Here is a 14,112-nt window from a genome sequence, read left to right as displayed (position 1 = left end):
CGTTGTTAGTAGCAGGAGTGTTTGCATCGCTGTGATTAGGATTTAGCAAGGCAATGAGCTGAGAGTACTACTCTTGAGTGAGAGATGGACCATGGTTAATTTCTTCTTGCACAAGATAGGAGTGATTAGCATTGGATTTGTATTTTGAATTGTTCTTGTGTCCTGGAGGAAACCCATTAAACTTGTAGCATTTTTCCCGCGTGTGTCCAAGTATGTGACAATGGGAGCAGATTGGCAAATTTGGATTCACCTTGAAAGAATGCTCCAATGAATGTTCAGGAATATTGTAGTGGGAGCAGAAAAGTCGTTCACAGTGTGAGTTCTGAATGTCTAAGGTCTTGGTGGCCATGGCAAGTGGAGTTGGGACAGAGTGTAGTTGTTGTCGCCTCTCCTCTTGTTGGACAAGTGATAGAACCCGACTGAGTGGTGGAAGAGGATGTTGAAGTAAAATTTGTACACGAATAGAGTCGTAAGAATCATCTATGCCAATAAGAAAATGCATCACCTTATAAGTGTGGGTGTAATCCAGCAAGGTTTTGACTGCACCACAAGTGCAGGTGGGCACGGGCTCATAAATTTCAAGCTCATCCTAAAAGGTCTTGAGTTGGTTATGGTATTGGCTGATGGAATCAGAGTCCTACGTGTAGGAGGAAATGGATTTGGCGAGTTGGAAGATCCGAGGGGCATTTTGTACGGAGAAATGCTCCTTAAGATCATTCCAAACACTTTCAGCTGTATCGGCATGCGCAATGCTCGATCTAAGGTCTGAGCTAACCAAATGTTGTATCCATGCTATAATCATGTCATTGCAGGGCTCCCATGGAGCATAGGGAGGATTAGAAGTGTTTGGTGATGGTTCCATCGATGAATCCAAGCTTGTTTTTTATGTTGAGAGCTCGGCGCATCATTCTCGCCCATGTGACATAGTTTTCGGTAGTCAGCCGTTCAGGTACTAAGGAAGAAGAAGCACTTTCGCTTGGTTGGATAAAAAATGGGCTAGCGGGAATTTGGTGGTTATTTTGAGCTCAGGATGTCATGTTGGCGTTAGAATCGTCGGTCATTGCTCTGGTACCATATTAAGAATGATGCAAAAGCAAGGAGGAAGATGCAGAAGCAAGGAAGAAGATGATGCAACTGACTCTTACACACGTAGACAGAATGCAAATAACAGAATGCATAGGCGCATAACAGAGATGCATAGAGTGGTTGAAGGAATAATTCCATTATTGATCTGTCATATACAATGGATGTTTATAGTTACATAGAATTGGTAAATGAAATATTAAATAAACAATGTGTATTTACAGCTCATCAAATAAGTTTAATTTCTTCATGATTCATCAATCTGATTGTCTTGTATGTGTTTGACAATATTCCTCTTGTAACTTCAATACGTGGATTGAATTTATCCCGTCATTATCTTTTATACATCACACCACTTACTAAGGAATATATTATATATATTCATAAAAAAAGTATTTAGATATATATTATGTATTTTATATAAATCGATGTGACAAATTAACATTCATATTTATAATATATACATTAATCTTTCAATTAATAAATTTGTAAATAAATTTATTCAATTTATTATCACACGAGACTTAAAGCATGACGTTGGTAGAAGGAATTGAAGAAGAGTAATGTAATGTACAACCTTTAAAATTAGGTCCTTTATAAAAAAGTGAGTCCCACAAAAAAGAATGTTTTTTTTTAACTTTCTTAAGGTGGGGTTCTCTTTTTTATAAAGATTTAAACGAAACTTGTCTTATTTAGAGTTTGTACAAATCATTTCTCAATGAAAAATACGTACTAAAGATCAATAGAAACCATGATCATTGAGAAATTATAACATGGCGGTAATGCTAAAAATATTAGACATCAAACTCGAATAGAGACTTAAAAGCATGCAGTCTTGCCTTAGGACATCATCATGCACATGGAAGAAATGCATGATGAACATTCAAACCACGAACATAGAATTTATCCAACAACCCCCACTACAACGGATTTTGGCTTTTGTGGCAGATGAAACTGTAGATGATGGTTTGAGATCGTCACCTAAAAGGCATCATAGGAAGTATTTTGTGATAGTTTACAGTTCAACCTTCACAAAAAAAAAAAGTTTTTTTTTTTTTTGAAAGTCTTCTATGAGATGTAATATTCGAACATGATTTTTTTGTAACAGTTAAAATTTTTCCAAGAAAGTAACATCCGCACGTAAAAATCGATGTTCAAACGTTAACCTGACCGATTAACATTGGAACGAAAAAAATTAGACGTTTGTTGGTTTTGCTTTCCACGAATGATGTTTATGTTTGAACGTAACAATGTTTGAATGTTTGCTCGAAGATGTTTGAATGTAGCATTCGACTGTTAATGGAGAAGGGTTCGGACAAGCAATTTTTAATGGTCAGATGTTGGGTTTTCGTTCGCATGTATCTATTCTAATCATTCGAACGTTTAGATTGTTTGTTCATTGAAACGTTCAAACGTAGTGTCTTACGTTCGAACGTTTTGTTGGAATTCGGTGGTATTATGTTCGAACGTTGGTTCGAACATGAATCCATGTCCGAACATTTTGATCAGAAATAGTAATTTCATAAAATTCAAAAGCATACAAATTGTTTCATATTACACCATAAATATAACAACTAATAATGTCTTATAGATGCCGATGCTTGCGGTGGGCATGACGTCCAGGTCACACCGAGGCTTGTGGTTTTGTAGTTTAGTTGTTAGTTAGTAGTTGTTAGTTGTTAATGTGTTTTATTTGTTTTTTTGTCATTTTAGTGTTTAATAAAATAGAAATAGGCTATTGGATTTAGTGTCCATAACAGTGTCTCGTACCTTTCCTTCCTAGGAGGATAGAGGGGCCTTCAAGTTCTGTTTACAAAACGCTTTCTCTGTTAGGAGAGAGTTTATTGAAAAGTTAAGACAATGTCCACCACAAAGGAATTTGTTTGTGGGGAAGCCCTAGAGCTTATGCATAGTTTGACTTATAGTCTGAATTTTTCCATGTATTGATAAGTCACAGTTGTAACTTTGGTTCATTAATGAAATGAGACTATTTCCATAAAAAAAATATATTGTCTTATAGAGTTACAAAAATAGACAATAAAAGTTTCTAATAATGATAATAATATATTGACCATTTCTTCTTCTTTCCTCGCCCACCGCAATGCTGAAGTGACATAACACGTTCCATTGGACAATCATATCCCTTTATATTTGCTCTTGGACTTCAATGCATTTTCTCTCCTCCTAGTCTCTTTGTTGCTCTTGCAAACGCTTCCCTAAATCAAACTGTCGTGATAAGAGGGACTCCAACTCCTACTATCTCAACTTCATTTGCACAATTTCTTGGCATGCTGCATCTAAATCTTTAGTAAGATTGTTAACTTCCGAAGTCGAGGTCGTAGAGGATGAACCAACACGCTTAAAAGAACGTCTGAAACCTCTTACCAAACCCGACTTGGTCCCGAGTATTTGCATGAGTATGTCTATGTCACTAGGAGATGATTCCTTAGAGGTTAATTGGATCTCAATCAATTTTTCCTTCAATTACAACAAAAACACACAATAAGTAACATGTTAAAAGAATTGAGGAATCAAACATAATTTGACTTCACATGTTGCATAATTTATTCAGAAAAAATAACCTCACATACATAATTATATTTGGTGACAAGATCAACCCACTTAGTATACTCAGCAGTGCAACTAGCAGCATAGACATGAATGATGGAGAAATTTTCAGGATCATCATGTTTCTAACAAAGTCACATTAGTAATTTTAAAAAATAATGTTAGTACTTAAATAAAAAAAAAATATGATAAAAATGAGTGAATTTTAATAAGTTATTAATTACAATTTTATCGGCAATACTTTGGAATGACCTTGAACCGGCTCGATGGGGGATTCTCAAAGTCATTCTATTCTGTACATTGATAGAACTTAAGTGCAACGGGAGAAATTAACAATTTCAGCACTTATCTAAATATACAAGGAAAATGGACTTGTGATCCCATGAAATTCATCTAAATAAACAAAAACATAAAAAATCATATTCCATGAATCCATTCCAACATTTGTTATTTACATTAAATTGTTGAAAGTAAAAAATACTAAGGTGGTTTTATAGCTTCATTATATAATTTAAAAAATATTGTTTAATTATATAGAGTTTGCTAGTTAAGAAAGTTGACAAGAAATTGATATAATTGTGAATGTTATCTAATAGTGTTAGCCCATTATAACGAAATCTTGTTATAATATGAGAATATCTTAGAACAATTATGTTATCAAACAGACCGGCCTAAGTCTTTACTCTCATGTCGATTTACAAACCACGTTAAAGATTTCCAACCTTATAGCAAATATTTGTTCGGCATATCTTTTGAACTTGTTAGACAGAAATTGCTTTAGTGTCAAAATGGATTTTGGGGGCCATAGATACTGTGAAAGAGTAGTAATATAACAAAGCCATAATGTGATATTTTTGGCAGGATATATATATATAGAAATGCTACTCAACAATCCCAAACCACTCACCAACCTGCAATTTTTTATTTTTGCTCTTTTATTTAAATACATACATATTGATGTGTAGGGGATGATTAGTAGAATTTTTCATATATATGATAAGCAAATTTTTTACTGTTCATCACAGTATTCGCATATTTTTATCATTAGTGATTGTGAAAAGATATTGAAGGCCACCATAAATCAGGATACCAAATGTAAACCGTACAATAACATAAGTAAACAAGCACAAATATATATAATGAGATTTGAGAAAATAGTTAAATTTAGAATTGATAGATGAAGAGACTTACAAGTTGGAACTTTGGATGAAAGTCTTGTACAGCTTCTTTGAGAACAAGAGTTTTACAAATTTAGAGATCAAGTTTTTAGTATTCTGATGTACTCATGTTTGAGCACACCTTCTTATATAGAGCCTGAAGTCTTGAACATGAGAAGTTGGAAATGTGTATTAATTATGGCTATGGGTATCAATTTTTAACTTGATTTTGTTACTAATCTAGTTTTTTTTTTTTTTTTTTTTTAACCAAGCAACAAACTCCATTAATCAGAAAATAACTACAATGCATCATGCTCAATGATATGTGAAACCATTTCAGGGAAAGAGTTCCACCAAACTATTAAGTCATGTAGATGCCATGAATATTTTGCCAAACAATCAGCGGCAGCATTGGTCATATGGCTTCTATGCTATACTACAACTTTTGGAAACCTTTCTAATAGATTTCTAATCTCAAAAACCAGATTTTCCCAAATAGACATTGACTCCTCTTCTTTTGTAAGCTCTTGTACAACCAACAAAGCATCACTTTCCACTTCAAGATCATGAATTCCCAGCAGCAGACATAATTGTAGGCCCCTTAGCAAAGCCACAAGTTCCACTTCCATAGGATCAATGCTCTCATGCTCAAGTTTACTAGCAGAGAAGATCACCTTACCAGTTTCATCTCGGAGGATCATTCCCACACCAGATCTACTTTGCTCATGAAATAATGCTCCATCAACATTCAATTTTAGGTGGCCAACAGGTGGAGGAAACCAACCACAGTAAGGTTTAAGACCTTTGTTCTGCTCTTCTATAGCACACTCATACTCTTTTGCAATTGATAGAGCATTATCTATTGCTTGTGTTGGATCTATCCTCTTATTCTCATATATTAGTTGGTTCCTGCTGTACCAAATTCCCCAAGCACATAAGAATAGCTTTTCCATTTCTCCATAATTGTTCCTTCGAATTACTTGATCCACAACATGAATGAAATCTGTCTGCAATGCATTTTCCTTCAAAAAGTGTAGTTGAGATAACAAGACATCTTGGAGTCTAGGACAATAAAGCAAGGCATAGTTGATAACCTCCTCCTCCATGTTACACCTTTTGCACATTGCATCTGTCAGTACCTTCTTTGCCTGCAAATTCTTTAATGTAGGCAAACCATTCTGACATATCCTCCAAGCAAAACTTCTGACTCTATTTGGAACTTACAGTTTCCAGATTTTCCTCAACACGTTCTTTTGCTCCTCTCTATATGATACCTCCCCCAGCTGCCTCTCTTCTTTAGATGCTAGGAACAATCTGTAAGCACTTCGAACGGTAAACAAACCATGCTTCTCAAGTTCCCACACTATAGTATTAGGTCTGTTATTAGCAGGAAGTGGTAGTTTGAAGACCTCATAAGCTACTCTTGGGGGTAGGAGTCGAGAGATCTTTTTCATATCCCACATATTTGTGTGATCATCAATAAGCTCAGAAACTATCCAGTTCCGCTGTGCTCTGAAACTAGAACAAGTTTGTGATGAGGCAGCCAGTAATCAGTCCAAACATTCTTACCATCACCTACTCTCCATCGACACCCTCGTAGTAATAAACTCTTTGCCTCCCATATTCCCCTCCACACATAAGAGGGTGTTGCACCTAACTTGGCATCTTTGAAAGTTGTTGTTGGAAAATACTTTGCTTTAAAGATGTCATGTAATAGAGAGTTTTCTTTCTTCAAGATCCTCCATCCCTGCTTAGCTACAAGAGCCATATTGAAAGTGTGTAGATCTTTGAAACCCATGTCCCCCCTGTCCTTTAGATTTGCATAGTTTTCTCCAATTTACCCATCTAATTTTGTTCTCTTCCTTCCTCTGACCCCACCAGAATTTAGCAATCAGATTCTCCAACTCATTGCACAAAGACATTGGAAGCTTGAAACATCTCATAGAATAAATGGGAATAAAGAGTGCAACAGCTTTAATAAGTACCTCTTTTCCCCTTTGTGATAAGAGTTTTCCTTTCCACCCTTGTAACTTCTGCCAAACCTTTGACTTTAGTTTAGAAAAAGCATGATGTTTTCCTCTACCCACCATACATGGGAGCACCAAATATTTATCATACTGTTGGTGTCTCTGAACTCCCTAGAACTGTATGATTTCAGTTTGCAAGCTTGTAGGAACTGTCTTGCTGAAAACCATAGAGGTCTTTTCCCTATTCACTTTTTGGCCAGATGCTTGTTCATACACTATCATTTGCAAACATTAAGTGGTTAAACTTTGGAGCCCCTCTACAGATTCGGATTCCTTCCATTGCATCTTGCACATCAGCTTGTTGTAACAGTGATATCAGGCCCTCAGTGCAAAGTAAGATAAGGTAAGGGGAAATGGGATCCCCTTGCCTTATACCTCTACTAGGAAAAACTGGCCCCTTAGGTTCCCCATTCACCAATATGGAAAATAAAATTGATTTCACACGATACATAATTAGAGCAACCCACTTTGCTCCAAAACCCATCTTCTGCACCACATTTTCAAGAAAGTCTCATTCAATACGATCATAGGCTTTACTCATGTCAAGTTTGAGTGACATGAAGCCTTTCTTCCCTTGCTTCTTCCTACTAATGAAATTGATCAACTCATATGCAATAAGGACATTGTTAGAAATCAACCTACTTGGGACAAATGCCCATTGAGACTTGAAGATCAGATCAGGTAGAATGCTCTTTAGTCGATTTGCTAGCACTTTTGACACCAATTTGTAAACAACATTAGAAAGGCTTATTGGCCTAAACTTAGAGACCAATTTAGCTTTCTTTTTCTTTGGTGTTAAGGTAACAAAAGTATGATTTAATTGAGTAGGAAAACTACCATTGTTAAGAGCATTCAAAACAACATTTGTAACATCCCCACCCACAACAGACCAATACTTTTGATAAAACAAGGGGGCCATACCATCAGGTTCAGGTGCTTTGATCGGGTGCATTTCCTTGAGAACAATTTCTATTTCATAAGCAACAAACACTCTTTCAAGTTGTGCCTTCATCTCAGTAGTCACCCTTCCCCTTAACCTGTCAAGAAATTGCATATTGCCTCTTTCAACTGAAGCATTAAAAAGAGTTTGGAAATAATCAAGGATCATTGCATCTCTTGCTTCCTCCACTTGCCAATTCCTTGATGAGTCACGAATACCCTTAATCAAATTTCTAGCCCTTCTCTGTGAAGCCTTCTGGTGAAAAAAGTAGTGTTTTTATCCCCATCAGTTAGCCATGAGACTCTTGATCTTTGCCGCCACATTATCTCCCCTCTTGCTAACCACTGATGCACCTCTGCACAAGCCTTTTTAATCTCTACTTTATTATGTCCTCGCGGATCAAATTCTTGAAGTAATTGTAACTGCAGTTTGGCCTTCTTCAGACTCTTTCGAACATTGCCAAAGCTCCTTCTATTCCATGAATCTAGCTACTCCCCACATCTTTTTATCTGTCTCATCACTCCCTCCATGCCTCGATCTCCATCCCACCCTGTCCAAGCATTTGTTATAATAGTCTTACACCTTTCATCCTCCACTCATACAGCCTCAAAATGAAACAACCTCTTTCTTTGTCTTTGCGTGATGTCATTCTGTAAGTGTAGGGTTAATTGGTACATGGTTAGAATAAGCAACATTACCATGTCTAATGTAGGCAAAAGGAAACATGGATTTGCATTTTGGATTTGCCAAACAACGATCCAATTCTCGCTTATACAAAATGCAGGTTCTCTCTTATTACACCAAGTGAATGGTGTACCTTGAAATCCTAGATCCAGCAATTCACATTCATCCACCACCTATCTAAAATCTTGCATTTGTCTTTTTGTTCTCTCCCTCCCTTTACACTTCTCAATTGGGTTCAATATCTCATTGAAGTCTCCCATCAACAGCCACCCTTGTTCCCTTGGTACCTTAAGAGATCTCAAAAGGTTCCAAGTTACCTATTTTTTACTAGCTTCGGGTGGCCATATACCCCAGTAAAAAACCATTCCTCAGAAGAAACAACCACATCCTGGATAGAAGCATGAATGTGATATCGAGATAAATTATGTATACTCACATTGATATCATGCTTCCAATATAAAGCAATACCCCCATTTCTTCCTTCACAACTGACAAACAATTTTCAAATCCCAGCCGATATTTTAGTCTAGTCATCACTTTTTCATGCAGTCTAGTCTCTTGCAAGAACAACACTTTGGGACCTTCCTTTCTAACTAAGTTAGAGAGAGCTCGAACTCCCCATGGGTTCCCAAGCCCATGGGACTTCCAACTGAGGAACCTCATTGGTGTCGATAGGGCTGTACAACAACCTCTGCCGATGTCAACTTTGATAGGTCTACATCCAAAGCTTCGTTTTGCATATTTCTTTCATCTAAGACGTTTGTCATTCTACTCTTCTTAGTCCCCGCTCGAGTAGAAATGCCACTCACTGAGTCTTCAATAGTTCTTTTGTTACCCAAGATCACAGCCTAGGTAGATGCATGCCGATTAGACTTACGAGCACGCTTCTTCCAAGTGCTATGAGGAAAATTCTTCGATGGAGTATGCAACTTTTCCTGGGCTACAGACTCTTAAGTGTACGTGGGCCTGTGGAGAGCACCTGTGGTCCATTTCACTTATCTCTTCCCCCCCAAAATTCAAATTTCTGTTATATCCATTATCTTCCTCCAATTGTGGCATTGCCATCCCGTGGTCCATATGTGATTGCTCCCTTCCATTTAACTTAGGAAACTCAATTGACTTTCCCTTATCACTCCATAACATTAGGGGCGTATCTCCTACATTCCCGCTCCTCATAACTGAGTGATCGGAAGATGATCCCTCATTACTTTTTGAATGATCATCAACCTTATCACCACCTTCCTCCGCCACCTGTTTCCCCATCGCTGACTATGTCTTCTTCCCTATCGAACTATTCCCAGATGGAGCAAAAGGTTTAGATTTTTGACCCCCCAATTCCGCACACAACCAACTTCCAAACTGTTTGCTATCCTCCCTCACAGTAGCAGAAAGAGGACATCCTGATTTATCATGGATCACGCGACCACACTTTAAACAGAATCTTGGTAGTTTTTCATACTATATTGGGATCCATGTCTTCACACCTTGCAGCATCACAGTTCTGCCCCTCGCTAGTGGCTTTCCTAAATCTAATAAAATTTTCACACGCAGAGAGAAGCCCCACCCCACATCATCAACATCAACTTCAACAACGTCCACTACCCCCAACAAACTCCCTAGCTTTGTTCCAAAATCTTTAGACATCCCAACCAGTGGCAAGTTATGAAACTGAACCCACATGGCTGCCATATCAAAAGACATATTACTGAGAGGGGTATACCCATCAAATGTATTCATCACAAACATATTTCCATCAAAGAGCCAAGGCCTCCCATCCTCCACCCAACTTTTATGTACATGGGTGGCAAAGGTAATAATGAAAGTGTTATGCCCCATCTCAGTAAAACCGGTTGGCTTACTCAGTCACCAAACCTTTGTCATAGTTGATTCAACAACCTGTTTCACAATCTTTGTCTCAGACCAAATCTTCCCAATTAAACTTCGATCTCCCTTTCTGAGGACTTCCGTGATCCCTTCTTCCTCAATAGCAATGGCCTCTCCCTCTTCCTCATTCAACTGTAAATTTTCCACATCTCCTTAAGTTTTTCCATGGGAACAAACTTGTCAAAGATGCACTCAAAACTCCACCACAAATCTTGGGAGAGAAATAGAGAGGAGACTCCTGTAAAAAAAGAATGTTCATTTCAGTAGAATGGGCTGTAGATTAGAGTGTTCGTGTTACTAATCTAGCTTTGAATACATACACTTTGACACAATTTAAAATTTTCTAATATATAAATTATTTCAAATTAATCAATTTGAATTAATTAAGTGAAAACAGATTGATATAAGTTTGTTTGTGTTAATTCAACATAATCATTTTTTTTAGGTTCATGATCATTTTATTAAACGAACTATATACCAATGGTTACAGCACACGGCCACCAATTTGATATAATGAGTCATGTTAAGGTTGATGTTTAATAAAAGTATCAAATTAATGAAGATCGCCCGAGTCATATATAGATCAAATGAAAAAGAAAATTGAGTAGACACGAACTCAACCATTGCAACAGACCCTTATTATCACTCCTAGTCCAGGTTACATTGTATATGACTCCAGCACTTTTGAGCATGCAAAATATCTCAAAGTTCGTTAAAAAAACATTACATTGTAGAGGTAGTCTAGGTTACGAAAATTTGAAAAAAGCTGTAAGTAAATTAAGAAAGAAAATTTGAGAAAGAAAGATTAAAATATGGTATTAAAGGGGTTGTTCAAGTGAAGGAAGCCCAAAACTCCGTATGTTCTATAAGTACTTTGATCAATGATTTTCCCAGATTCGTCATCGATTAAGTTAAACATTAATCATGTTCTACTAATCCACCAATGCATAGTCAACCATACAATTTGAAAAGAGAAATATTTCAATCACAAAGAGATCTTATCAACTATTGCGGTAAATGAAATTGTAAAATATTTTTTATATGAAGTAAATCTAACATATTGAATTTAATCACAATAATTTTTTAAAATCACTTTTATAAAATCTATTTATAAATCTATGAATTTTCAGAAACGAAATATCAATGCTTAACACTGATAAGTCTTATTCTATCTTCCTCCTTGCCTTCTGGGCCATGCTTTGATCCAACTCACATAACATAAATTGTATTCCTAATTTTAACCCTTTTCTTTTTCTCACATCGCCCTATACTTGAATGCAGCTTCTGTAATGGGATGGTGGAGGTCTTATGCTGGTGAAGAGATATTTTCTAGCTCAACTCTCACTGTTTCGATTGGTATATTTGCTATGTTATGGTTGCTATGGGCCGTCAAGAAACAAAGAAAGGTTGCAGTACCTCCATTGCTACCAGGTCCTCGTGGCTTACCAATAGTCGGGTACCTTTCGTTAATAGGTACATGACTTCATAATAATTTCGAGCAACTAGGTGGGATCTATGCCCCATCAACAAGATTTGGCTTGTAAATAAATTGTGCATTGTGATTAGCTCGCCCTCACTAGTGAAAGAAGTTGTTCATGACCAAGATCTCACGAAACAGAGAATGAATGTAAGGAAAAGAAGTATGAAGACACTGCACAAGTACACCACATCATGCAGATGACACCATGCAACGAACAAGTTGATGAAAAGCACAATGCAACAGATGAAAAGTATAAAGCACTGGCACAGAAAAGCAAAATAACAAAAGGAAAGCATGGCACGACAAGTCAACCTTAAAGGCTGCACTAATTACACACAAAAGCAAATAAAGTGATGAAAAGCACTATCAAAAAAACAGATTGCAGTAGATTTCTTGTAAGACAGTAGAAAATAAAAAGTTACTTTAGGACTCTTCCTTTTGATCCTTTTGGTTTTCCTTCTGTAATGTGTATATATATATATATATATATATATAGCAGAACCTTGTATAAACTTAAGTCAAGGAAATGAGAATCAGTTTTTCTCTATATTGAAATTTCATTTCAAGTTCTTGTTTCACTTCTAACATGGTATCAGAGCTAGGTTATTTGTCCTACTGTGTTTGCTTAAATATGCAAACAAATTTCATCTCTTAAGCCATGACATCCTCCTCTTCCTCTTCTCCTATTTCCATTGCTGAGGACCCGAGCAGTCCATTCTTCCTACATCACAATGACAATGCCAATTCTGTCATTATGTCACCCCCATTAACTAGTTCAAATTATATATCTTGGAGCAGGTCATTTCTGCTCTCCATTTCAATCAAAAACAAACTAGGCTTCTTGGATGGCCCCATTAATACTCCTGAGTTGTCAGATCCCTCATACGTGTTGTGGCTGAGATGCAACAACATTTTATTGGCTTGGATCCTGAATTCTGTTTCAAAGGATATTGCTTCTAATCGATTTTTCATGACCTCAGCTAAGCATGTTTGGGACAAACTCAAATAAAGATTTGCTCAACCTGATGAAGCTCGAATTTATCACCTCTAGCACAAGCACAGTAGCATTGTTCAAGGGCACCTCTCTGTAAGTGATTACTTCACACAACTTAATGCTATTTGGGAAGATCTACAAAGTTACAGACCACTTCCTTGTTGTTCTTGTGGAAACTGCACTTGTGATGACTTAAAAACTACTGGTGAGGTCCAACAAGGATATTATGTTTTTATGTTTTTAATGGGCTTAAATGATAGCTATGATTCTATGAGGGGGCAAATCATTTTACTAAGTCCCTTACCTTCATTAGACAAGACCTTTTCACTGATTTTGCAAGAAGAAAGACAAAGGCAGGCAAGAAATACAGCTCTACCCATCTCAGAGTCTTTTGCCCTTTTAGCCTACCAAAATCTTCCAACTCACCAAAATCTTCCAAAGAAAAGGAAAAAATCAGACCTAATTTGTCACCACTGTGGTAAGGTTGGGTACACGAAGGATAAGTGCTATAAATTAGTGGGATTCCCACCAAACTTTAAATTTACAGAAACTAAATTTGGAAGTAACCCTATTGCATCATATTCAGCAAATCAAGTTGCTGCACAGGTTGTCTCATCACCTCAGGAAGTACCTGCTCCAACTTCTTCTTAGTTGAATCTCTCTCAGGCACAAGCACAGCATCTCATGGCTCTTGTCAATGCTCAATTCCTTCAGTTGAGCTTGGGACAAACCAAACCAATTCTGCCTACTTCTGCTTCTGCCAAACCAGACACTACTGAAATTAGCTCTTCAAACACACCCTACTCAAACTTAGCAAGTAACTATCACTACCTCACCACTCTCTCATTGCCTACTAAACAATTCCATCTCAGTTCTATAAACCACTGCAAACATAATTCATCTTCTCAGATTGAACAATCTGATGTTTATAACACACCATGGATCATGGATACAGGAGCCACTGATCACATGGTATGCTCCACCACATTTGTTGACAAGCCCTCTTCTTGCATACAAGCCTTTGTGCAACTTCCTAATGGTACAAAGGCTCAAGTTACACACATAGGCACCGTCAAACTTTCACAATCATTAATCCAGACTAATGTCCTATGTGTACCATCATTTACTTTCAATTTGATCTTAGTCAGTAAGCTCACTCAAAGACCAAATATATGCCTATTTTTCTCAAATGATTTGTGCTTCATTCAGGCCTATCTTCATGGATGACGATTGGACTTGCTAAAGTCCATGCTGGCTTATATTACCTTATGCCTTGTCGTAACAGCCCGCTAGAA

The 14,112-nt window shown here is 37.0% G+C and overlaps 1 protein-coding gene across 1 annotated transcript; it reads right to left on the bottom strand.

The window, feature by feature from the left end:
* Positions 1 to 5,239: 5,239 nt before the first annotated feature.
* On the bottom strand, positions 5,240 to 7,319 carry LOC109019635. The gene is made up of 3 exons (XM_019001976.1): positions 7,066 to 7,319; positions 6,083 to 6,320; positions 5,240 to 5,956 (listed from the first exon to the last, which is right to left on the bottom strand). Exons 1-3 carry the CDS (start codon positions 7,317 to 7,319, stop codon positions 5,240 to 5,242), a joined length of 1,209 nt encoding a protein of 402 aa, XP_018857521.1.
* Between the last annotated feature and the right edge of the window lie 6,793 nt (positions 7,320 to 14,112).

Source organism: Juglans regia, chromosome 2 (genome assembly GCF_001411555.2).
Source record: "Juglans regia cultivar Chandler chromosome 2, Walnut 2.0, whole genome shotgun sequence".
Taxonomy (NCBI): domain Eukaryota; kingdom Viridiplantae; phylum Streptophyta; class Magnoliopsida; order Fagales; family Juglandaceae; genus Juglans; species Juglans regia.
This window is presented reverse-complemented; position numbering and strand designations above follow the sequence as displayed.